The sequence below is a fragment of the Camelus dromedarius genome, chromosome 7 (assembly GCF_036321535.1).
Source record: "Camelus dromedarius isolate mCamDro1 chromosome 7, mCamDro1.pat, whole genome shotgun sequence".
Lineage (NCBI taxonomy): Eukaryota > Metazoa > Chordata > Mammalia > Artiodactyla > Camelidae > Camelus > Camelus dromedarius.
This window is the reverse complement of record NC_087442.1, coordinates 69,339,285-69,365,822: the sequence shown is the minus strand read 5'-3', so window position 1 is coordinate 69,365,822 and position 26,538 is coordinate 69,339,285. Positions and strand designations below refer to the sequence as shown.

At 37.8% G+C, this 26,538-nt stretch overlaps 2 protein-coding genes across 2 annotated transcripts in view; one reads left to right on the top strand and one right to left on the bottom strand.

The window, feature by feature from the left end:
* The window catches only part of SEMA3E (semaphorin 3E), a 223,336-nt gene extending 197,086 nt beyond the window's left edge, over positions 1-26,250 (bottom strand). The window contains exon 1 of the mRNA XM_010977989.3: positions 25,588-26,250. Within this exon, the coding sequence (XP_010976291.3) occupies positions 25,588-25,702 (115 nt within the window). The 5' untranslated portion in view covers positions 25,703-26,250. The remainder of the gene's footprint in view (positions 1-25,587) is intronic.
* LOC135321737 (histone H2A.N-like) lies at positions 2,957-3,481 on the top strand. Its single transcript, XM_064487782.1, has one exon. It carries the CDS (start codon positions 2,957-2,959, stop codon positions 3,353-3,355), a length of 399 nt encoding a protein of 132 aa, XP_064343852.1. The 3' UTR covers positions 3,356-3,481.
* Positions 26,251-26,538: the final 288 nt, after the last annotated feature.

Genomic DNA, 26,538 nt, shown 5'->3' with positions numbered 1-26,538 from the left:
AATTTTGTGTTTTGCTTTTGTCATGCTTTAGTTTATCCTAAATACTCACCCTGCTCCTGTTATATATTATATTCCATCAAGAGAAGCCCTAATTGGTGTAAGCAGGCTATTATTGTTGGTCTAGTAGTGCCATAATCTGAAGTGCATGGATATTCATGGGCTGTCTTATGGGAATCCATGAACTGCTTGAATGTGGATGCAACGTTTTGAATGTACGTGTAGTTTTTAATTTTACTACGGAATTCATAGTATTCATCTGGTTTTCAAATGGGATGCAGTCCAAATGGTTATGAGCATATATAAGCATTTAGAGTTGGTAAAATCCCAAGTCTCATTGTTTGAGAGAGCAAAGTGAAAGAAAAGTACACTGTGGTACAACTTGCAGCCTAAAATTTTATTCACTTTAAGGATTCAAGGGGCAACTGCCAAGAAGTGAAAGTAAAGCCACCTGACACATTTCTAAGTATTGAGAAGTATAGAGAAATGTCTGACAAATGACTATGTACTGAGAGAGATAATTTAAACATTGTGCTGTATATCTTTTATTTCTATGCATACATTTTACCTCTCTTAAAGAAAAGCAGTTTGAATAATATTTTAACCACTCCTGTATATTTGATCACATAGCATAACCATGAAGTTCAGAAAATGCTCCACCAATAATACAAAAAAGTATGCTGAAACCATGTATGTTAGTCTCCTACTTAAGTAATGTGCTATATGTTTTCTTTATTTTCTGTTGTATTTTAAACATTACCATGAGAAAATTAAATATCACATATTGAGCGATTATGGACAATAGGTTTTTTAAAAAGACAAGGAGACTTCCCTCTATTGGTATAAATAATTTTAAAAATGCTAGATTGCACGGTAAAATAAAATCAAGATATTATGGAAAATATTAAATTTTGATTTAAAAACAAACTATAAATTTTGAAAAATATATATATTAAGTTATTAAATACCTAAAGCAAAGAACACACACAGACTCCTCATAGCAAATGTAAGACTGTGTTAGACACTAGCAGAGGCTGGATTTTATTCTGAAGGTAACAGGATGGAAAATGTAGAGAGCTCACTCTATCAATCTATCCCTCTTTTCTAGGTTTATAATCTTAACCCATTGTGGGCATATTTCATGAAATAATAAATGTAAATCACTTGACAAAAATACCAAAACATGACTATGCATAGTGAAGAAATCTAGAGCTACTATTATTTGCTATTTTACCTTCTATATGGCTAAACACAGAGTATATGTACAGAAAATATTTATTAAATTCATTGGCATGAATCGAGTTATTAAAACTTTCAACTTAAATTATTCCTTGATTGTTTTAATCTTATGGATATTACAAACAATGTAGTTTTAACTGAACAGGTTTACAGTATTAACTGATATGCGGCCATACAAATCCTAAATGTCCCTAGCCTGTTCTCGAGAATTATATCATACTTACCTCAAACTTCAAACATCTTTTTTATAGGCTAAATCGTGTCCTCCAAATTTATATGTTACAATTCTAATCCCCAGAAACTTAGAATATGAGTGAATTTGGAGACAGAGTCTTTAAAGAGGTAATAAAGTTAAAATGAAGTAATTAGGATGGGCCCTAAATTAATATGACTGGTGTCCTTAAAAGAAGAGGAGGTTAGGGCACAGACTGACACAGAAAGAAGACCATGTAAAGACACAGGGCAAAGATGATTATCTACAAGCCAAGGAGAGAAGCTTTAGAAGAAGCCTTACCTGCTGACACCGTGATCCTGGAATTCTAGTCTCCAGGATTGTGAGAAAAAGAATTTCATTTGTTTTAGCCACCCAGTCTGCGATATTTTGTTATGGCAGCCCCAGCAAAGTAACACAGACCTCTTTCCTCCTTCCTCTCTCACAGTGGCGGACCTTGTTGTATATATATTGAGAAACTAGAAGTCGTAAGAAGAGAAATCCCAAGTTCTCCCACCACCATCAACCCTACTAAGCACCTGCATCAGGACTCCTGTTCATTCACGCTGTCCCTCTGCGTTCCTATCACAGTCTGGCCTCTGCTCTGCTTTAATACATCCCATCTCTCACCTGTTCAAGCACTTCATTCCTTCTTTTGCATCATCAGTTGTTCCCTCTCACCAGATCATTCCATCACCCAGCAAGCGTACTGTGTATCACCCACCTTTAACCATCACTGTCCGTGACCTCAGGTCCCCGTCCAGCTACCACACAACTCCTCTGCACACCCACACTTGCTCCTCCAGCAACCTTCTCCATGAGGAAGTAGCAACTCCACGATTCCAGTTGCTCAGAACAAAACCCCAGGAATCATTTTTGGCTCCTCTCTTCCTCTTACTTCCGTAAGAATCCATCAGCAAAATCTGTTAGATCTACTGTTAATATCCATAATATCTTTCTCTCTGCCTCCATCAATACCACTCACCTCCAAGCTACCAAATCCCTCCTACCTGAACTACTACAACAGCCCCCAGATTGGTTTCCCTGTTTCACACCTTGCCTGTACCGTCTATCATCTGCTTATCTAGCAGTCAGTGATCTCTTCAATCTGAAAGTCAGAGCAAGTCATCTGTAACTCAAAACTCTCTAATGGTTTCCTATCCACACAGCCCACATCCAACCTGTCAGCATGGCAGACAAGACCCACATATCAGCTCCCCATCCACCTCACTGATTTCATCTCTCACTCCTTCTCCCCATTCAGTTCACTGTCAGAATGGACAAAGGACACTCCAATGCCTTGGCACTTGGCAGTCTCTGTCCACAATGTTTTCCTCCCAGGTTCCCATAGATGTTTTAGTTCTCTACTGAAATATCACCTCATCAGAGATACTCTTGATCACTGTTTTCTATAGAAACAGAACCCCTAACACACTCTATCCTCCTTAACCTGCTTTACTGGTTTTTATGCAGAACATCATTCAACTTTTTACGTGGAAGTATTATTATATGTCTAGCTCAGGCCAGTACTCTGAGCTGGAAGTACATGGATTAAGCCTTCCATGTGTATTTCATTTGCTTCGTGGACTACAGTTTCCTAAGAAGGAGAATATAATTTATATCCTAGACAAAGAGAAGTATGAATGGGCCAGTTCAGCCCTTGGGAAAAAGAGGAGGAAGAAGAAGGAGCTCTATTTTAGTTTCATGGGAAAAAATCCTAGAGCAAACCCACCCAGACTTCATGAGTGCTCCTGGGTCCTGGAGGCACTGGGCTTTTTGAAGAATTGGCAGCTGGAACGGGTTAGCCTGGAGGCAGTTAGACTGTCCTTCTGTAACCTCAGAACAGCCATGACCCGCAGGGAGACCCTTGAAGCAGTCAAGCACAGATCCTCGAGGAAGAGTTTTTGAATAAATGAAGTGGTTCTGAGTGGCCATGTTGTTGAAATGATTGCACTTGATAAAAAAAAATCGGATATGTCAGAGGGCTGGGTTGGAAGACAAGGTATCTGAGAAGTACCTTCTTCAACAGGTGTCTTGGTGCCACACACCTGGCCTCGGTCCTGTCTTTAGCCTCCGACTTAATTTGTGAAAAAATAAATGAAACATATTTTCAAAAATGATATATATATATTTTTTTTCAGAGCTAAAGCACAATAATACAGTTCCTTTTAACTGTATGTTCTCATGTTCTCAGTAAATACAATTTTAAGGTCTTACTATGACAGGCATTGTGATTTAAGCTTTAAATATAATATTCAAATTAACCCAAAGAGCAATCCTATGGAGGAGGTGAGTACATTTTACAGATGAAGGACTGAGATTTAGGTAGCAAAACACCCAATGTCACATGGCCACCATCTGACTTTTTTTTTAATTTGATGAGAAAACTAAGAAAACAAAATACCTGCCCAACCCCCACTGCTTTCCTAATTCTAAGAGTATATTTTGATAATTGTATGTTTGTCCAGTTTAAGCCTTCCTTGCCTAATTTTAACCCTGGGTTTTTAAAGAACAGAGTGTCCAGTGTCATTAGGGATGAGGTAAAACACACAAACGTCTATTTCTGGGACAGGTATACTCTTACTCTGGGGAACAAATTCTTTAGTAACTCCCAAACAAGATCTCTCCATCCTTAAAACTTAAGAATTATAAAAGCTAGTATTTCATGTAGAAAAATATACTGACGACTAATCTACATACCATTGGAAAAGACTGATACACTAAGCGGAAATAATCTTCCAGAACCCATGCTCATAATTCAGCTTGTTCTATTCAAAAAGTACAGACAGACACTGGATTTGAATCGAGTTCTGTAATTTGCTACCTACATGGCTTCACTTGGGCAAAATATTTAAATAATTGAGCGCCTTTTAGCATATTCATAAAATATGAATAATGATATAAAGGTATTTGGAGGATTTGAGATGATGCATCTAAGTTATTGAAGACACAGTAAATACTTAAAAATAGTTATTTGTATTTCTATTGGAAGCAGCATCCTAACTTCATAACTATTCTAAAACCTGAAACCAATAGAAACTTGTGGGCTTCAGTGTCTCCCAGAGAATCCAGTTAACCCATCCTGCCCTTCTCACCATCCTCCCATCAATGAAAATGACATGCAGAATACAGTCCAGCAAGGACAGAAATAAAACATGGGAAGGAACTGTCAGTTCTCCTTTGTGAATCAGACTGTATGAGTGCTTAAAATAGACCTAACAATATCATGCTATTTTTAATGGAGAACTGTAAGCCACAAAACAATATGAAATGACTACTGTTTTCAGAAAGTACTCTTTCTTTACTCATTGCATCTAAAATTGAACTAACAAGGAGCTCTATTTACCATCTACATAGAGAAACAGACTTACTCTAATATGAGAACAAGAATTCAGGCCTAAAAATAATCCAAATTAATATGATTAACAAACCTTTTGAATGAAGATTATTTGTATTTTTCTGCATTTAATAGTCTTCTGTATTGTACAATTCATATGTCAACTTTTTTCATAATTTTTCGTTAACACCAAGCTAGTAAAACTAGTGTAAAAAATTAAGAATAAACTCAAAACCAGTACTCTTGAGGACGGTGTAAACAAATGAAAAATAATATTATTTCATATATCTCTCTCAGTTGTCTAAAACTACATATTTCATCTTAGTTTCCTACTCATTCCCATTAAAGGATATGAAATGCAACTTTCTTTGTAATCATTTACTGAAAAAATGCAACAAAAAAGACTTCTAAGGATGTAGTATTTTTTAAAGCACTTAAATTATAAAACAATACTCATGCAAAAGCTGGGAAAAAGGAATTCCAGAAATATGGTTGAATTTCTCAGAAAATTACTAAGTCTACGGGGTAGAGGGACGGAAGTGAGGGTTATTTTCCCCACCCATCAGTCTTTCTTGCAGAGGAGTTGCTGTGTTTGCCCTGGGAAGTCCCAAGTGATTATTTAACAATCATATCTGTCACAAGTTGTCACTTCACTCTATACTCTCTAATGCATTCGATGACAGAAAAAGGACTATAAGATACAATAATATAGGTTAGTCTAGCTCTTCACATTCCTCCAAAGTGCTCAAATCCAGGAGGTAAACAGCCAGCCAGATTTTATTCCCGATTCAGCACTGTGGACAGCCAGCCAGGAGCTGTTTTCCTGTTCAGATACAACAGATGCTGCGTTTCTTCCTTGTAAGGGAAGAATTTCTACTACATGTAGTGTAGAGAAAGCTGGCGTAGCACAGTCAATTACGTGGAGTGACACCTGAACATAATTTATTTGTGTGTGGAGAAAATAGTTTGCTTAGTCATGTCTAGGAGCAAAATTGTTTTCTTCCCAAATAAACGTGTTGCCAATTGTCAGTCAAGAGAGGACAGGTTATGCTGCAATGAAAAAACAACCCCAGAAATCTCAGTGGCTTCAAACAACAGACGTTTATTTCTAGCTCAGGTTACGTATCCGAGGCAAGTCTTCAAGTGGGATCCCACTTAGCAAATAACGCTGGGATCCAGGGGAACAGGGACTCCATTTTGGCAAATGCATCTGAGGCTGTTGAGGCCAGAAAGGGAAATGTGACAAATCACACTCTTGGTCTTGGTTTCTGACAGTTTTTCCACAGAAGTGGCATTTGGCAGTTCTGACTTCATTTAATTGGCCAAAGCAAGTCAGAAACCCACGCTAACTTCCAAGGGAAGGTAGGGATGTGCAAGCCAATCATATGCAAAATAAAGAGCTGAAAGATTAATACAGTTCAAATGATTCTTCACGACAACTTAAATGTTTAAGTAACTTCCTATTATTCTTAAGTAGAGGATTTTATTTGGCTTAACCAATGTATACTTAGCGTATACATGTACAAATATATGTATTGAATATATTTGTAAATAGAATAAAGCACTCTATTTCCTGCATAAGGTGAAAAATGAATAAAATACAACTCCTGCTCTGACCCATTTAGACAATATCACCACCATCACCATCTTCATCATAGCTAATAACAGTAGCTAATATCAAGTGAGCACTTCCTCTGTGTCCGGCAGGGTTCTAAGGGTTTCTGTGACACCCATAGACCTTATATAAATCTCCACAAGCAAGCTGAAATTACTACTGTCGCTCCCCTTGAGATATGATGTGACCAAACAGTTCTAAAATGTGGCTATACTGTTCATAAAGTTTACATTATGGAAAGCATGTTAATTCCTATAAGGTTGTTTTTAGACCCCCCGCCCCTACTTAGCAGATAGTATGGCACTGAGGGATCTGGAGACAGAATAAAACAGTGACAACAAGAAAATTTCAGGGTAAATAAAAGAGACTGAACTATGGCTCAGAGAAAAAAAAAGGCTCAGCTGGGCTTTACAATGATGTGGTCAGGCACAAGGGAACGTGGGGCCCCTACAAGCTGGCAGGGATATTTCTTGTTTTTAAGGAAAGGTGATTTACAGGTGAAAATGACATGAAACTTCTAAGGTCATAAAAAAGAAGAACTTAAAAACATCACACTTTATCTATCTCCATCATTGTTTTTATCACTTGGGGAGAGAGGTTTGTACACATATCCCCACACCCTCCCACCTAAAGAAAGGCAGAGTAGAGAAATTATAAAACAATTCTACTGTAAGTGAACTACACAACACTAGAGAAAATGGTCGTAAATGGCAGAAGCACGGAGGAGTTAACCTTAGATAGAATAAAGAATGTGTTTTCAGTGAGCTTTCTAACGCTGAGCCTTTCTCAGTACTAAGAACTTGCTGTGGAATCTCTTTCTCTCCAGAGGGCTTTATTTATTAAATGGAATTTTTTTCATCAGGAAAGGTTTTAAACAATCCTGCCTGAAGTTAGTAAAATGGATTAACTGATTAAGAAAAGGGGGAAAAAAGTCCTCAGTAAGTACTTGTGTTGCAGTAGGTTAAATGTATGGCCTTGAAAAAAATTGAACCATGAACTAAATAGCCTGGTGGGGTCCTTTCCAAATCTGTGTTTTCTGTGGTTTCAGTTATTATGTTCAGTTGGGGAAAAAAACTCTGGTTAATTATGTGTGAGTCTATTTTCTTAAACTTTTGGCAAGTTGGAGTATACTTACTGCAAAAACATTTCAAACTATGGCAGTAATAGTGATGAACATTATAGAAGTATCTGAATTATTACACAACTGGATGTAAGTTGCTAGGGCAATTGTCATTCATGTTATGACCTCTCTTACATAAGAAAAAATCTGTTTTTTGCATTACCTAATTTTTTGTAGAAGTATATTCTAGATCAAATGGAAATACCACACATCTCGTGTTGCATATAACTAGTTGTGAAATGCTACATTTTGCCAGAATAGGAAAAGAAACTATGTTTGAATTTTTATTTTATAAAAATCACAATTTGTCACACTTCAATATTTTCTAAGAGAAAGAACGTATCTAGTAAACTGGCCCTGTCTTCTCATTCAATGGTATTCCCTGCTCCTTTTCAAAAGTTCAGCTTTCTCCTAAAAATCCACTGCAACTTCCATATCATCCTTGCCTTTACACTAGCCTGAAAGGCCCTTCCCCTTGTTCTTTCTTTACTGAAGTCCTACCTGTCCTTCAAAGCCCAGATGAGATCTGTGATCTCACCTCTGTCAAGAAACGTTCTTCAAAAATTCCAATTCATACTCTTTACAGTCTTCATTTTAAAAATTAGTTTGGTTAAAATTCTAAAGTATATGTCAAGAACAATCATTTTAAATAGAAAATACAGAGCATAATTTATTTCAGCATATTTTAAAATATTTTTGTAGCCAACAAATTCCTTTTTAATCACTGAAATGTTTTTATATTTTTATGTTCCTATATAATCCTCATTTTGCAGTGGTATTTACATCTAATCCTCCTTTGAGAATGACCAGTTTTCATTTCCCATGTGAGAGCTAATAAATGCCCTGTGGAGATTAAAGGGAGGAGACTAACCCCACCAAATGTTTTTCCAGAACCATGTCACAGAGTCTACAGAGCTTCCATTTCCTTTACTAGAATTCATAATTTGGATAGATTGGTAACTAAGAGACTTTATGAAAGAGGAAATTGTAAATCACTGTTTGATGGGCTTTTTAAAAGGTTGCTTCATGCACTAGATCTTACCAAAGAAAGATGCTGACCCGGAATTTATACAATAGTAGAGAAGCGCTTACAAAGGACTCTTCCACAACGACAAAAAAATACATCAACCTAAAGATGGTACGTTTATGGATACCATGTTTGTGAATAAATTTGGAGTTATCTGTGAACAGGCTATTTATGGCTCTCCTATGGTAGAAAACGATTCTTTTGTGCCATTGAAGTATAGCTTTCCCATGTTTTGTGTATACAATGGGCACGCAAAAAAGACAAGTTGACCATAACACAATACATTCGTCTATGTACTAAGTCCTTACTCTTTACTAGATATTGTAATATGTGTTTGTGATATAGTCATGATTAAAATACTGTCTCTATTCTTAATGAATTTATCCGAGTGAATTTAATAGATAAATAGGCAATTGAAATATACATGGAGTGCTGTGGAGGTTAAGGGAAGACTGGTAAAGGGATATCATGTCTAAATTGAGCATAATAATGAGCAGACATCAACAGTAAGCAGCATAGGAAGGGAGGGTGGAGACAAAGGGAAAAGGCAATCTAGGAAGAAGAAGCAGTGAGCAAAGGTTCAGAGGCAAGAAAAAGCTTGACAGGTGTCCAGAATGTCATGGAGCTCAGTATCACGGGAGAATAGAACTCAAAAAAGATGCATAACAAATGGGGGAAAAGTAGACAGGGTTGATACCATGAAAAGCCTAGTGCACCATGCCAAGAGGTGTGCATTTTCTCTAAAAAGCCATGCCTATTCTTCCATGAAAAATTTATTTGGGGGAATTGAAATGAGTAAGGTTTGCATTTTTAATGATCACTCTGCTTGTAGTATGAAGAGTGGATTGGATTGACAGAAAGATACCAGTCAGGAGGCTAGTGCAATAAAGCAGATGGACCATAAAGACATTAGGGGGATCAGACAGACATAAACTGATTTAATAAACAATGAATATGCAGTGTTCTTTGGGCTTGATGACCACCTGACTCAACACAATTCTTAGAGTCACTCTTCCTCTCATTCAAAGTTCCAAAAAGTGTAAGTAGATAATACACTAATAAAATAATGACGGAAAAGAGCATTTGATAAAGTTAATCCAATAACAAGAACAGAACAGAGCTACAATAGTTTGGCCAAAAAAATAGGTTTTTCAAAATTTAATTTTAATGATACATATTTTTTAACACAAAGTCTTCTGCAGAATTATTTTTCTAGCACTTACTATTTGACTTAGAAGGAGTTAATAAAAAATTATTCTGAAAAATCGTATGTCTTGTTTTTTAAATCCCAGGACTTTCTACAAATACCCAGAGAGACTGGCAAATCTACAAAATGACAGCAAATTAAAGTTACAAAATTAAGCAATCACAGCTATGATGGTATTTTAATTCTGCCGTTCTGTTGTGGTGACCATTCCAGATTCTTTTTAAATAAAAATTGTGAAGACATTTAAAGCTCTCCTATTTATTTTAGCTATGAAGAAAGACTGTGTTTTATTTTTTCATATTAAAGAAAGTCAAATGAACCTTGCATTTACTATAATTATATAAATTATTTTATGACATCTATAAAAAAAATCAGCAATGACATTTATCGGTCTACATCTTCCCCAAAAGCCAAAAACATGTATTTTAAATATTCTAATTGAAAAATTGTCTTAAATGTGTGTCACAGTGGTTCCAAACACTGACATTTTAGAAAGAGCCCATCAAATGTAAATTTTAAAATTTTAAAATACTTTAAAAGAACTTCTACAACGAATGCAAGTTTTATCATTCCTAACTAGCTAGTTTCCGAAAGACAATAAATGTGGAACTGCCGTTAGAAAATTAAGCAAGAACACAAAGAGCAGAAATAGTCTTTGAATTTAGGAATATCTCACGTCCTTTTTCAGGGCACCACATGCTCTTACTTTGCTTAGGATCCACATTCTACACTAGAGAGAGTAAGAGAGGGTTTTCCTTAACTTCAGCAAATAAACCACACATGTGAAATAAAGGAGAGTGCTGACTTAGAGTCAATATGGAAAATCTTTAGAAAAACTGACAGCAATCTCAACATAAACCAATAGGTTGGCATATTTGCCAAATAAGCTGCTGTCAACTCAGGTGGCTTTAATAAATAAAAGTGACCAGTTAGCAGTGCCACTACTCTGTGCAACAAGGCAGGCATCTCCTGAGTACTGATGGTGGTGCTCCATTTTAAGGGGGGAGCTTAGCAAAGAGGAGCCTAATCAGAAACTGATCTCAGTCAGGATAACCATGGCATGAGGACTATTCACCCATCACAAAAAAGCATGATAAGTATCTTTAAACATTTGGAAGTCTGTTGTGACTTACGACCTTATGGCATTAGGGGAAAGAACGAAGACTAAAGAGAGAAAGACAGAGTAAGTCAGATTCAAGATTACGTTTACAAACCCTTTCTCCTAATCGGAACATTAAAAAATGGAATGGACCTCCTTGGCAGGTAGTGATTTCTCTTTCCATGAGAACTGTACAAAATCAAAATTAAAAATGTGTCTGACCACCTGGGTAGATACCATGGACATGATTAGGTCACTACAGTTCTCACCTTCAATAAAATTCTGTGCTTTGGGTAAAATTCCAGAAGCTTTCCCAAACTCCAGTCTTTCTCTAAGTACTGATTTTGTGGGAGTGGGGGTGGTGGAATAAGATATATAAAACGCTAAGTGCGTAACACTGGTCTTAACTGCGTAAGTGCAGTTATTGGTTTTGCCACATTCCAGCAGTGATTCCTCCCACCCTTCCCTCCCTCCCTCCTCCTTTTCTTCTCTCCTTCCTTCATTTTCTCTCTCCCCTTCCTCTTGCTTTCACGTGTTCTCCTCTGCTCTCCCCCCACCCCCACTTTGACTTTCTATCACTCATCATTTACTATGTTCCAAGCACTATTACAAATATATTCAAATATTCATTCATTTAATCCTTATCCATGACAATCAATAACATAGGGGCTATTTATCATCCGCCTCTTTAAGTCAGAGAAAGGTTAAGTAACCTGTCCAAGATCACATTCATCAATGTGTTTATGCTGCATTTGTTTTCCAAACAGTGCTGAAAAGCTGGGGGAGGTGGGGTATGGGACATGTGCAAAATGAACTATTTTGAGCGGCCAGGTAGGAAGGAGTCAGAGCCAGATGAGGAAAACATTTTGGAAAAACATCATTCACCGATTTTTTGAAAAGTTCAGCAGAAGGAAAGATTAGGAAATGAAATGAAATAATCAAGTGAGGAACGGACCCACCCCAAATTATTTAGATGCCAAAGTAAGCCAATCCCAGCTGTTATTCTTTACTCTGGCTGCCATCCTCAGTGAGAGCGGATGGGGGAGTGCAGGCAACCGGCTGCAGGAGCAGCTGGGCCTATTTGTTCAGAGGAAAAAAATAGTCAGTGAAGACAAAGGGAAACTTCAGTGGCTAGGGGTCTGAAGGGACCCCAGGAGCCTGGCTGGGGGAACCTCCAAAGTGAAACGCAGCAGTTCTGGCAGCAACCGAACTGCATTCTCCCGCCAACCACTCACTGGGACAGCGCTCCCTACAGGAGTGTCTTTGCTGGCCAGAGTTTTATTCCACCAAAAGCAAAATTATCCAATGACAAATTTGGTATGCATTTTCTCATATTACCAGTATTCTGGACGTGCAATATCAAGGGGTTTGTTCTAACAACGTAGTGGGTCTAAATTAGCAGACTAAAAAAGGCCAATGGCATTTCCAGTCTGAAAAAACTTTCTGTCATATAATTCATTCATCAAGAAATGTAAATGCCTAGTAAACATAATCATAAATTCCAAAACATCACTGCATAGAATGAAATCCTAGTATTCTGTTTATTTACATCTCCAAGATCCATATTATAAAAGGCAGCTAATGTGTTTCTGAGCGATTGCTGCTTGACTTGTGTGTAGACTTTCTCATTGGTATCAATTTCCTAATTTTATGTTTCATTTTTATTCTCGTCCAATTTTATTCATTTTATGTCTTAGAGACTTTCCTTTTTTTCTCCAAATACGAAAAATTCTTCTACAGTCCTAAAATACATCAGGCTTCAGTTTGGGCATACACATTTTGGAGAAAGTAAAAAACATTTGGCAAAAAAATCTGTCAAAAGCAGTGCCCAGTACATAATTTTTGTCTTATTTCTGAGAATTATAACGACAAAGATACAAATGTAGTCTTTTAATTATAAGTATAATTGACTTAACTCTAGTATTTTTCTTCTGCCTATGGTTATCTAAATATTATTACAAGAGAATTTTGCTTTAGGGAATTACTAGGAAGCCAAAACGTATTAATGTGCTGAAGTTTAAACGTATTAACTTCTCATAACTGTGACAACTGAGTAATAAAACTGATATTTTTGGGTGGCCTATAATATTCATTCCAGTATTTCACAGTCTTATAACCACTTTTCCTTTCTTCCATTCTGGACAAATAAAAAGGAACTACTTTGTGCTCCTTTATTAATGACAAGGTGTAATTATATGGATAACTGAGTACACTAACAACTAAAATGGTAACATTTGACTGTGAAAAAATATTTTTTCTTTTTTAGTTAAATTTTAAACACGGGTGGTAGTACTATTCTAAGAATGCACCATATGGTTAACTCCAGTTTATGCAGACCCTTAAACTGCCAGCAAGCTCAGTATTCTAGTATCCATTCTAAGCAATCATAAATTATCTGTCAGATATCATTCATCGGACCAGAAAAATGTGTAACATTGTTTGGACTGTGATAATGTCAAACTTGAAATTTCTTTCTTGTTTCCTTTCCTTTTCTTTTTTGCTTCTGATGAAGAAAAATAAGCTATATCCATTTCATCGGTAATGATCGAGCTATTTCAATTTTTATTTTCCATTACCTTCCCCAATATTTTCTTTAAAAAATACAATATTTTTGCCTTTCTCAGAATGACTGAAATGATCCTATTTTTTATACATTTTTTAAGACACCTTGACTTTAGTTTCTAAAAGTTAAATAATCAAGCACTTCCAATTTTCATTTTTATTTACTCCTTAGAGTAGGAAGGGGCAGTGACAAATGTGTGCCTTCTCTTGAATTAACTTTACTCTTTAATTTCCTCTTTCATATTAGGTGTATTAAATTTGACTAACTGGTATGGTGCTAAAAAGAAAAATAACTTAAGGTTACATTTCAAAATATACTGTCAGTTTGTATAAGGATTATATATAATACAATCTCAGCAAGATACACATTTTTCACTGGTTCCTTCTCAATTAACATGGGTTGGAAAATAAATTGAAAATATCTTGCGTAAACTAGCTGTAATTATAAAAGTGGAACCACTGATTATTCTTCTTGCTATATTATTACCTACAGCTATGATTTTAAAATAATAAATCCACAAAACAAAAGCACCATACTCAAATTATTCATAAAACAACCCTGGCACAGGGTTAAACTGATATAAAAAAAGAATCTTGCTTTTGGTCATTTAGGGCATTCCTTAAAAACAAAAGTGCAGGATAAGTTATTATGCATTCAGAGTCCTGCCTTTGCTTTCTGCTTTGTCTCCGAATTTACGTGTTCGTCATCTCCTTTTTCATCATTCACCACTCTAGAGATATATGAGATGCTACGGTGGACACCGGAAGATCACGACTGGCACAAAAAGAAGAAAATGTGATGGAAATGTGACACCGATCATGTAATGGTCCAAATGAACTCAAACCACCCTCTGCCAAAGCCTCACACTACCTTTCAATAAAATACAGATACTTTCTCAATAATTCTGAAGCTGTTCTGGATCTCTCCAGAGCTTTTGTAACAGAAGACCTGAAGCCAAACTAGGGCCTAACATTTTGGAGCAAGGACAGAAGAGAAGTATTTTCAACTTTTTCCTGACTTCCAAATACCTCCCCAAACTCCAACATTTCACAATCTGCTATCTTTTTTAGGAATCCACTTATATGTGGCATCAGACAAAGTAAGGTTGGTTTTACTGATGTAAATAGACATAACTAAATTCTACCCATCAGATGCAGTAGGTAAAATACATTTATTAAATACCTTAAGTTTATTAGATTCTAAGGATTCAAATAACAAAATGCAATATACTTGCCTTCAAAACTTTCAAAATCTACCTCTGAATGTGTATTCACTATAAGTCATATAAGAAAATAAGAATTTCTTAAAGTCCTATGGAAATGAGGGCAATTTAACTTAACACGAGTAAACAGCATTTGTGATATTACCGGCAGTAAAGCTATGAACACAGAGGAAGTCAGTTAATTAGATATCCAAGGGGAACTGCTGCTGGGAGGATGCAGTGCGTGACATGCAGTGGGGATGGTGGTGGGAGGATGGCCGGAATGATGGCAAGACAGCCTAAGGCACAAAGACAATTTCCTCATCACTTCTCACCCAGGCTCCCCTCCTATTCACCTCCAAGGCTGAGCTCGGCTTTTCATCCCCAACTCCATGCTTCCTTAGCACTTTGTATTAACCTTCAGTATGTAAAAAATATCCTGCTTTATCATGACCTGTCTCTTTTTACAAGACCTTAAGCTTCTTGGAGAAAGAGTTTGGGTAGAGGCACTGTGTGTGTGTGTGTGTGTGTGTGTGTGTGTGTGTGTGTATTTTAATAAACTTCTTATTTTGGAATAGTTTTAGATTTATGGAAAAGTTGTGAAGCTAGCATAGAGAGTTCCCAGTTTCCCCGATTATTAACAGTTTACCTTAGTACGGTACATTTGTCCAAGTTAATGAACCAATATTGATACATTATTGTTAACTAAAACTCATGCTTTATTCAGATTTCCTTATTGTTACCTAATATTCTTCTCTGTTTCAGGAAGCCACCCAGGATATCACCTATTCCATTTAGGGAAGTGTTTTTTATTCTAAAATCCCTAGCATGATGCTCCATATCTAACACACTGAAGAAGCTCAACAGATAGTCATGGAGCAAGTGAATGACTGGATGAATAAATATTACTTAAAATGACACAGAAGCTTCTGAGTCCCTAAAGGGAAAATCAGGAATGAGTGCACCTAAGTTCATAAGTCCGAGAAAACTTTCCATTGAGAGATAAAGGATGGTTGGAATCTTACAAAATACTTTTCCACAGTCGACCAATGTTTGATGTGTTCTTATCTGAACTCAAAGACAGCACCATGTGTCACAACTTATGCCATGAGCAATCATAAAAACAGATTTACCGTGTATGTTCAATTATTATCAATAACTATATATATTATACATATATATCTTTCCTAATAGAAAAAACAATAGGAGGAGAATGGTATCCTTGTTAGGTATTTATGAATTTAAGTATATGAATCAAGCCCAAGGCTGTCATTTGGAAATTTGAATAAATTACACCCTTAACCTGAGTGATGAACCTGAAGGGGGAAAAATGAAAAAGATCATAGGAAAGTGAGGCTTCTTTGTAACATCATCCCGCACACTTGGCCCAGTGTTCTTCATGCTCAAGTGCACATTAAGAATCACCTGGAGGGCTTGTTAAGAGATTCCTGAGCCCCAGAAATATGGACTCAGTAAGCCTGATTCAGCAGCCCACAGGGGATGCTGGTGTTGTCAGTCCCAGACACTTAGTACGCCACTGGTTTAATCCCAACTTCTATCTCTTTTCTGCCCCCACTTTGGAAGAAGAGTAGAAAAAAAATCATAAGAAACATCATCTCTTCTGCAATGAAATTCAACTAAGCCTCTGCAGGTTAATTATTTAGCGGCAGCTCTACTTCTTAAAAAAATAAGCCTTTATCCTTTTGTCATTTGGACCGTAACACAGAAGCCGAGAACAAAAAGTTTTGTTTTGTTTTTATTCAGGAGATACTAGACACCTAGCCTTTAATTACAGGCTTTAGGAATGATCTGATTAAGTCATTTTATTCTGTCTACAAGGGTCTCACCAAAAAAAAAAAAAAAAAGAAAAAAAAAAAAAAAAGAAAAAATCCCACATTTCAATTTTCTACAGCAATCACATGAGATGGAAATGAGTCCCTGTTTACTTATGAGGAAAGTAAGCCTCAGAAGTTCAATGCTTTGGCAAGAATAATACAGCTTCAAATAGGATAAGCTGTAGATTCAACTCCAGGCGTTTAAAATTGTGAATCCATACATACCTTTCCACTAGAACATGCTGCCTCCTCATAAGGTGTTCAAAGTGTTTTGGAGGAGCTAGACGCACTGGGAGGTCTGGTAAGGAGAAGAAAAGAGTCCTACATTTCCAGAATTGGAAAGGATCTCAGAAATCGCAGGGTCCACAATAAACTTTTCAACTCGGGGTTAGGAAAAAAGCAATCAGGAGAGAACAGCTATGTGCAGAGCTGTTAGCACACCTCCTCTTCAGCTATGGCTCCACAGTGTGTCCTGAGCTCTGAATTTCAGGCCCTCCTCAGGGCCCCTCACTGCTTGGGAGGGAACTGGTCAGGAGAGAAGGTGCAGTGTCCCCAGCTGACCTCTATTTCTCCCTTTTTAATTCTCATTTTCGTTGCTGCTGTTCTTTTCTGGTACTGGAATTAGTCCAGGAACCTAAGATTACCACTGAGGCTTACCCTTACAAATGCCACTCCTCTGTTCTCTCCTGTAAATAAAACCCCCTTTTAATTCTGGTTTCAGTGAGTTAAAGCCCAAAACTCAGAGAAAATGAGCCAAAACTACATAGAAATAGACAGGTTTCCATGAATAATATTCTTGCACTTAACTCAACTTTGGCCACAGGATGGACAAGTTGGCAGGCACTGTCCTGCCCCGCTCAGGACCCTGACTCTCCCTTCCAAGTGCCATGGTCCCATGGCGCCATGAACACCAGCTTCTCACTGGAAAAACAGGCTGGACAAAGAGTACACGTTGTCCAGGTGACTAGCTCCTTACTTAATACTTCATTCTTTCCTAAGTCATAAATTTCAACACATTTTGAGTGCCTGATGAGCTAATTACACTTTTCTTTTTCAATTCAAAACTCATGTTTTCTATTCATGGAATTAGTCAACAAAATAAATATTCAGGTCCACTGAGGATCAATAAATAGATATCACTCACCAAAAATGTTTTCATTCCACTTCTGGCTGAAGGTAGGGAAAAATCAAAATAACTATCTGGAAAAGAAATGGGGGGGAGAGGGAGGCATGGGGGTTGATGACAACAACACAGAGGAGAAGTCAAAGCCTGAAGTGATGCGGGAAGAAAAGGAAGGGGTTGTGATGATCATCCAGGAATGACCAGAGCATCAAAAAGCAGTTAAAAAACCAAAAGTCCTCCAGGAATGGATTTTCTGTTATGTCTCAAAAACAAAACCAAACAAAACTCTGCAAATGCCATTAATTTTCTATGGGATCTAGAAATAAACTTTCAGAATCGATCTAAAAAAAAAAAAAAAGAACCCTGTTGATAGATGAGAGAATATGGCTGATGCACTGGGAGGGTGCGTGGAGGCCCAGATGCCTGGCTAGAATGAGGTGCTGATTCGAGGAAGGGGAACAGGCAGAGAAAGCCCTCACCCTTTCTCCTCCTATATGTTTTACCAAAGGAGCCATAAACAGTTGTTCAGGATTCCTCAGTTTCCTTGGTACTCCTCACCCCATCCCTGCATCAGACACTTCTTTCAAAAACACACCGCGCTAAATCATCTTGTTTTCCTCATTCAGCCACTCAGTGAGCATTTACCGAACACCTACCATGTGTGAAGAACCGTGCCCTGCAGCAGACCTCTTACCTGTTTGCTCAGGGGAAGGTAGAATGATAAGCTTTCTTCCACTTTCAAAGCCAACAATGCACATGGGGCTGACAGCTGCTTATAGGACGCTGTTTGGTTTAACTTTCGACAGTGTGATCTGGTGTTAGTTATATGTGTTCTATTGTGCCTTACAAAGCTGGGTGTACACTTTCCTTTGTTAGTCACTTTTGCTTATTTTGTAGCTTTGGTCTGTTGTCTCCAAGGTGCCATGAGATAAAGTTCCAACTCTCCTGAAATCAGCAACAAAATGGTAACTTACAAACACGAGAGACACTAATATCCCTTGTTCCTTCAGGTCATCTACTCCAGTAAGAGCTGGATTTCATCTTAAAAAATATTTGCTTTCTAGTTAAAAAAACAAAAACTGATGATTAAAGATCTTCCCTTGTCTTATATTGTGAATCATTAACTCATGATTGCTTTTAGAATAAAAAAGGGAACCACAGTAGGCTGATTCTCCCTCAAACTCTTCTGACTCACTGAATAATTATTGAAAAGCTTCCTAAAGGTAAAGCATTTGCCACACTCATTCACATTACCTCATGTAATTCTTTCAGGGTGCTGCAAGTTACCTACTACCCCCATTTTAAAGATGAGAAAATTCATACAGAAAAGACAAGTAATTTGTTCATATCATACAGGAGCAAGATTCAAATTAGATATGCCTCACCTCAAATCTAGAGTTTTCAGGCCAATGCCATTAGAACATGAGAATGTTTTGTAATAGCTGGGCCCAAACTTCTCTTCTGTGTGTCCTGTGCCAGGACTATGAGCTAAGTCCTTGAGCAGAGGGCTTAGTTACCAGGGATAGAAGCAGAAATACGTTTCTAAGCCCCAGAAATCAAACAGTCATGAATTTCTTGTTTCCTTTTCCACACTCGTTGTAGGGTCAAGATTACCAGGGCCATCAGGCCTTATGCTGGGACTGTCCTGAACTAAGCATTAGACCTAAGGCAGGTTGGAAAGTTCTTGAGTCATCAATGGCCTTGGCCACCACCAGGGCCATGTGAAGTCAAGTTATCAATTACAGAAACGTTTCTATTCTTGGAAACCTCCACATTCTTTGACAGAAAATGTTTTCTCAATATCAGAGACTATAACCCATGGTTCAAACGTGGTATTAACATATCCTTTTCATTCATAGTCCAGAAAATCCAGCCTATAAAGTATCCAGCCTTATCATTATCATCCTTGTCATGACTACAAAGAATAATGCTTGCTTAAGTCCACGAAATAACTGCTGGCATCAATAGTTTCTCTTGCGCTTCAAATGTTATTTAAAACCATACTGTGAAAGATTCTTTATTAAAATAATCAGCATCCTTTGTACAATTTGTATAATATTCCAAAATATCAGATGCTGTGCTGAAGACTACTAGCAACATTTGGCCCTGTCTACTGAAACCAAGAAAATAACTAACATCTTCACTCTGCAACTTTTGGGAAATGTTGTCAGTGGTGTAATTTCAGTTTTGTTTCGTTTTAAATTCTCTGAGGCCGAACTTACAAGACCACTTAACACTGCAGTGGCTGTGGATGAAGGTGCACGCACGCATGCAAAGCACCAACCCTGGATTCCTGCAGACTAACTTCCTCTACTAAACCACAGAAGAGTCTCACACACAAAGATAAAGGAGCCAATCGTGGCACACTCTCCCACTAAAAACTCCCAAGGGTGATGCCAGCAGATATCCTAGATGGAAGAACACAGTCTCAGCAGGTTATTAACAACAGTCACCAGCAACGACCAATTTGATTTTTTGTGCTTTTTATTATGTGGTTATAGAACTGAGGTCACCAAGCGATCTCACCCCAGACATAAAGAGAGGACCCCTCTGTGAAACAGTCTCAAGCTAAATAACAGATCTGACATGGACAGCAAACTGATAATACAGCAACATGCATTTTTGAAAGGATATTCCACTGTGACAACATGACTGCTGCACATATTTCTTCAGTCAAGAATAGGGATGGGTTCTATGCTATGGATAGAATGCAGTCCTCACACCACTTTATAAAAATGATTTTACATGACTAAATTATATTTTGGTCCAAAATTGGTCCAGTTCATTTACTGCCTTTCCTCACTCTGACCTTCCCTCACCCTATTTCTATACTAAAGATAACTGTTTTCTCACTTACACCCAACATCCAGGTAAGAACTGAATAATTCACAAAACGATTCAGGGGTTTAGCGCATCCAGACACATTTCTGTGATGAACAGGCAGTATTTGTATGTAACAGATACAAAAATACAAACAGTGCTATTGAAAATCCTTACACAGACTTCCTCTACAGGAAGTATATTCTGTGTAAACCAAACTCAACAAAACATATTGTAATTCCTTTTATCTTACCCAGTGGCTTTCTTTTTTTTTTTTTTTTTTTAAATACAGATGGTTTCTTAATAAATCCACCACTTCATTCTCACTGACTCCCCCTCATGGAGATGTGGGCATCACAGGTTACTCCCAGGTCCTACTGAACTACTTGTTTTATGAATCATGCCTTATGACCAGTTTTTATTTATTAACCAAACAGGGATGTGTGACTAACGTCACTGTTGATAATACCTCGTTACTTGCTGAGGAACCACAGCTAGGAGCTGCGTCAGGAAAAACTGGCTCAGTCCCCGCCTTTTCAAAATTTGCTCTGGATATAAAGTAAATACCGCAGCCTCTGAGCTAATTATTCAAAACTCTTACTTCTCACTGTGCTCTTCCAGAACTCTATTCTGAACTGTGCTGTGTGAAGTGCATATATGTAGTACACGGAGGCATGCACATGTTTTTAGCGAAAAATACTGGCCATGAATTTTGGAAAACGCATAGGTGATGTAATCATCTTCTAAATTATTATACCCAGAGGTCAAAGGTATGAAAGACGGGATTTAGAGCGAATGCAGTCAGGATAAACCATGTATTTTATGCTAATCAAGACCAAGCTTTTCCGTCATCTATACTAGCATTATCCTAGCACTTACTGATACCCAAACTCAAGCAGTTTCCAAGAGTTTCTTCTCTTTAGGACATGTTTCCTTCCAACCTCCTTATTTCCCGTCAGTCTTCAGGAAACATTAATAGTAATATTTTTAGGTTATAAAGCGCTTTCACAGTATTATTGTTTCATTTGATTCTCTCAAAAACCCAGTGAGATACACAGGGAGAGCACCATCATTATCCTTATTTTCAAATTAAGGAAACTGAGGCACAGATAATTACCATATGGATGTGCGGAAGGACTAGAGCTGGAGCAGAGACCTCTGACTTCAAATTCTGAGCTCTCTGAACTATGACAAATCTGCATTTAATTGCTTATAATATTCAAATACAGACAGACTAATTAACACTCTCTAGCCCATGTTCTGTATGTATGGATAAGTATTCAGTGCTCAAATCTATATTTACAATGTCGACATATTTTAGCAATGATCTTCCGCCATATTCGTGCATTTATTTAGCTCTCTCTCTTCACCAAACATCCTGGGACAACATCTTCTGCTTAGAAGCAGCCCTTCTCCTTGGCTTCTGCAATTCGGAAGCTCCTCACTGGGTCTTTGAACACCTACCCTACCTGCCAAGCTCCCTTCGTTGAATTTCTGGGGCTTTCCACGTGCATTGGGATTTCTTCTTTGACATGGGCTCTACTCATTTGTTTTTTCGAGGCCCATTATCAAGAAGGCTAATTTTTGCCTTCCCTGTAACCTCATGAATGCAGGATGGTGAAAGATGAGGACGTAACAGATATCAACAGAGGGAGGTGGCTGAATCCACCACAGCCCCTCTCCCCCTGTTCTCTCTTTCCTTCATTTCTGTCATGAGGATCCTAGCTATTTTGCAAAGAAATCTTTGGGGTAGAATATTATAAATTTGTGTTAATTATACCAAAATTGCCTTCTTTAGGGTATTGGCTATAAAGTTGGCTATATATTCTTAATGATTCATAAACTTTTAAATTCTTGCCTGATACAGTTAATCTCTACTCAAGTCTTGACTGAAAATTCTTATGGTGCAGGACAGAATCTTGCCAGTTTTCTCTGTGTATATTTTGATTTGTTAACCTAGTTTATCTTGTACCTATAAAATACATTAAAAGATTAATGCATTGCCTCAACAAGAGTAAATATTTAATCTTTGTATCTACTAGGCTTGCCTTAAGTTAGCATATCTGCCCAATACTGGAGTGGAGTGGATATTCAGTAAGAAGGAAGAATTCAGTACTATTCCATGGTGGGATAGGCGAGAAGACACTCCTCATCTGAAACCAGCTTTCCACCTTGTCTCTCTCCCTCTTGGCCTTTTCTCCCTCCTGGTCCCAATGGTCTCCTCCTCTCAAGCTCTGTTTAAGAACACACTGCTTCCAGAGATGGAGAAGGGTGGAGGAGAGAGAAAAAGGGCAACACTTGGGCATTTTTTTTTTTTCTGGACGTATTTTTATATAATTCAACTCAATTTTTATACATGACACTGAAACTTTCTCCTCCTCTTCAGGAAGAGACCCGAGGCTTGTGGTCTCCAGCACCATCTTGATAATGGAAAATGTAAGAAAAATGCTTATCCTCCCATATGGCATAGACCACTGCTATGAAATGAATCCTTGGATTAATCCAGTTGGCCACCTCCAGGGATTCTACAGGATTTCTATGCCAGGGGGTCAGGCAGCAGTGCAGAGGTGCTAGCTTATTTATATCTCATGTCTCTTATTTTTAAGGACCATGTACTGATTTATAATATTAATCACCTAATCCACCCATTACTAAAATTGCACCATTTGAGATATCATTTAAGATAGCAACAGATTATACTCTCAAATATCCTACCCCCAGTTTTTGGACACCACTGAAATGTCCACGGATTCCCCAGTGTGGAGAGGTAAATGTGCTGTTCATATTGTGTTGATGGGGCTGAATACTCCTGCTCTGACAGTCCTGTGCTTCCCGCTCACTGAGCCACCTGCGGTGCAGGAAGCCTTTGCTGCTTCAGGTTGCATCTCAGCTGACTCTGCTAACTAAACTGCACAAGTGGGGACATTCTATTTTCAGGTAACTGTACAACGTCTTTGACTTTTTTTTAATTGAAGTATAGTCAGTTAACAATGTGTCAATTTCTGGTGTACAGCATAATGTTACAGTTATCCATATACATACATATATTCCTTTTCATATTCTTTTTCATTATAAATTACTACAAGATACTGAATATAGTTTCCTGTGCTATACAGTAGGACCTTGTTGTTTATCTATTTTATATATAGTAGTATCTACACATCTCGGGCTCCCGATTTATCTCTTCTCACCCCCTTCCCCCAGCCCTGGTAACCATAAGTTTGTTTTCTATGTCTGTGAGTCTCTTTCTGTTCATGTGTTACACTGCCTTTGTATCAAAGCATACTATTGTACATTTTCAGCAAGTACTATTAAATCAAAAGGTTAAGAAAAGCCAAAGGGAAATCTTGTGGAATTTTTCAGTCTAGTATATAGTATACACATAGATACTAGCAGTGGTCCTCCCACACCATCTAACACAACTCATAAAATCAGTTACAGTTATTCCTTTGATTAAGAGCAATGTGGTGAAGATTAGGCTGATGACAATATTATGCATGAGAGTTCTGGTCTGCTCTGACCAAATTATAAGCACTCTAATGACATATTAAAATAAGGCATCTTTGGAAACATACCGATATTGAGCTATCAAAAAGCAATTACCCTAATAATGAGGTATAAAATGTTGATACCAGGCAGAATGGTAGCTTATCAACGTGTCAGCTTATCCACTCATCTGCATAAGGAAAACAGTCCATCATCATGTTTTTTTTTTCCTGACATCCTTATATGCCCATATTCCATCACATCAAATGTTTACATTTTGATGTATTTGATCTTAATTTCTTAGAAATATGCATTCTGAAGCATACCAGGGTACATCTTCCCAAGTCAAAGGACTTGGGCTAATGCTAGGTACTATATTTTAAATACTTTAAAAATTAAGTGTCAATGTGTTTTTTATATGAATGTGTTTTTTAAATGTATGTTGTTGACTGGGGATTATTATATGAAATCTATTTAAACTATGAAAATATCCATAAATGTTAGCTGTTCTAAAAATGAGACATTTCTATAGTCAAATCAGCTGATGACTGTCCAATAAAAAGACAAAAAAATTGTGTCATATAAAATTGAGGTCTCCTTTTTAGTTTCTCATTCTGGTCAATATTATACCCATATTGTAAAAATACAGACTTCTATTAGCAGGGGATGATTGACACACTTACACAATTGAAAAATAGTTCTTACGTAATTCTCATTATTGCATCTGTCATCTGCCTCAATGGTTAGTGATACTAAATACTTCTTTCCTGAAAATTTATTCCAAATTACTTTTAAGTCAGCAAAGTCACTTTCTCAGAGTGTGGATTTTGTTTGTTGTTTGTCTGTTTACAGGAAGAGTCATCAAACCTATTTCTGACCAGCTTTCACTGGTCCTGATGCAAAAGCCATCTTTTGATCATTTATTTATGACTAAATGCTGCTTTACAAGACACAGTTGCAGAATAAAATATTTCAGCAATCTCTTGATAGACATGATCTTCAGTTAAGCAATATGCATTTACATTAAAAAGAATAGATGCTGGTGAATAATGTCTAATACTTTAATCAATCTAAATCAGTTCACAAGGAGTGCTAATCAACTCTGAATATGTTTTTGCCACACATATCACACATCTGTAATTATCAATTTAAGTAGAAAGCTAATTTATATCAGGTGTTAGTCATTTTAATTACACGGTGATGACTTTGTTATCATGGGTAAGCAATCATTTTGCTTCTCAGGAATTTTTTTTCTCCCCCTCCCCTCTCCATTGTGGACAACACAAAACAAAAAACCAGTTGCACCTCTATTTCTCCAGCCCTTCCCCAACATCCTTGCTTCTTGTAGTGCATAAATTGGAATTTAAATAACCGCTGCTAAGTTGGCGGATTCAGCCCTTTAAGGCTCTTTACAACCTGCTTCCTACCCCCTTCTGTGGTGTCTGCTAGTGAGTGAACTTCTCATTAACAAAACCTAATATTTACAAGACAAAAATAACATCTCTAAGTTGGCCTGTGATTTTACACTATTTTCAGCTGTGCTAAGTATGACCTATCCACTAGAGGCACTTAGAACCTCAGGTTAGTGTTGCAATAATTTTTTTTCAGGTACGTTTTAAGGGTCTGTAAAGACTAAAGATCTAGGTTAAAGGACTTTCATTCTTTTCTCATTTTTTTTTAACAAAAGGATCTGAAAAGGTGACCTACCTTTATGTGACAGGCGTAACCGGGGGTGCGGGGTCTCGGCTGTGTGACCCCCTGTCCAGAGCTCCAGTACGCAGCCCCACAGGAGCCAGGTGACAAGGTGCCCCGCCGATGCCATGCTGCACTGCGATCCTCACGTCCAGGCGGGGTGAGTTTTACTTCGGACTCCCCTCCAGGGGCAGCGTGCGAGAGGCTTTGTCAGAAATCGAAGGCGCTGTCATCAGAAAGCACAGTTCCAAAGTGCCATTTGTCAGGCTGTATCTGGATCTGTAAAACCTGCTTTTCCCCAGGACAGTTGTTTATAAGCCGGGAGCAAGGGGACATTCCAAGGAGTGAGTCTTCTGAGCCATGTCCTGTCTAGAGCTCTCTTCAGTAACTATGCCGGTAGATTCAGGAAGAACCTGTATTTTTGTAGTCACTTCTGCAAGCGGTTCATTCAGGGGAAGAAAAAAAAAAAAAAAAAAAAAAACCAAACACCCAAAACCCGAGCACACGCACTGCCTTCCACCCGTACAGCTCTTCTCTCCTGGCTCGCGGAAGTCCCTCAGAAGTCAGCCTCTTGTACTGACTTGCCGAATAGCTAGTTTTAATTCACCTTTCACCTTGCTAATTAAAAACAAGAAGTGCCATTCCCTCCAGGAGTTGCAGGATCCACCCAGCAGGGATGCCGCTCTGTCAGCGAGCCGAGCTGTGTTTACAGCGAAAGTTCAGACAGGGTTGAGCGTACTTGCTGTTTCTAGGAAGTGTTGCTGGTCCACGTGCCCTGGTCCCACCCGCCCGCCCTCCCAGTATTCCTGGCCCCGTGTCACTCAGCGACAGGAGAAAAGTCCGAGTTTTGATGGGAAAGGGGGGAAGCAGGAGGGAGCATGATATACAATAGGTTGATTACTTAAGAATATATAGCAGAAGAGGATGGAGTGTCAGGAAGGGCTTTTAAATGCTCACTCATCAACA

Excerpts from the sequence above, each read along its gene's own strand:
- LOC135321737 (XM_064487782.1), top strand. The coding sequence starts at position 2,957 with ATGTCTAGCTCAGGCCAGTACTCTGAGCTGGAAGTACATGGATTAAGC.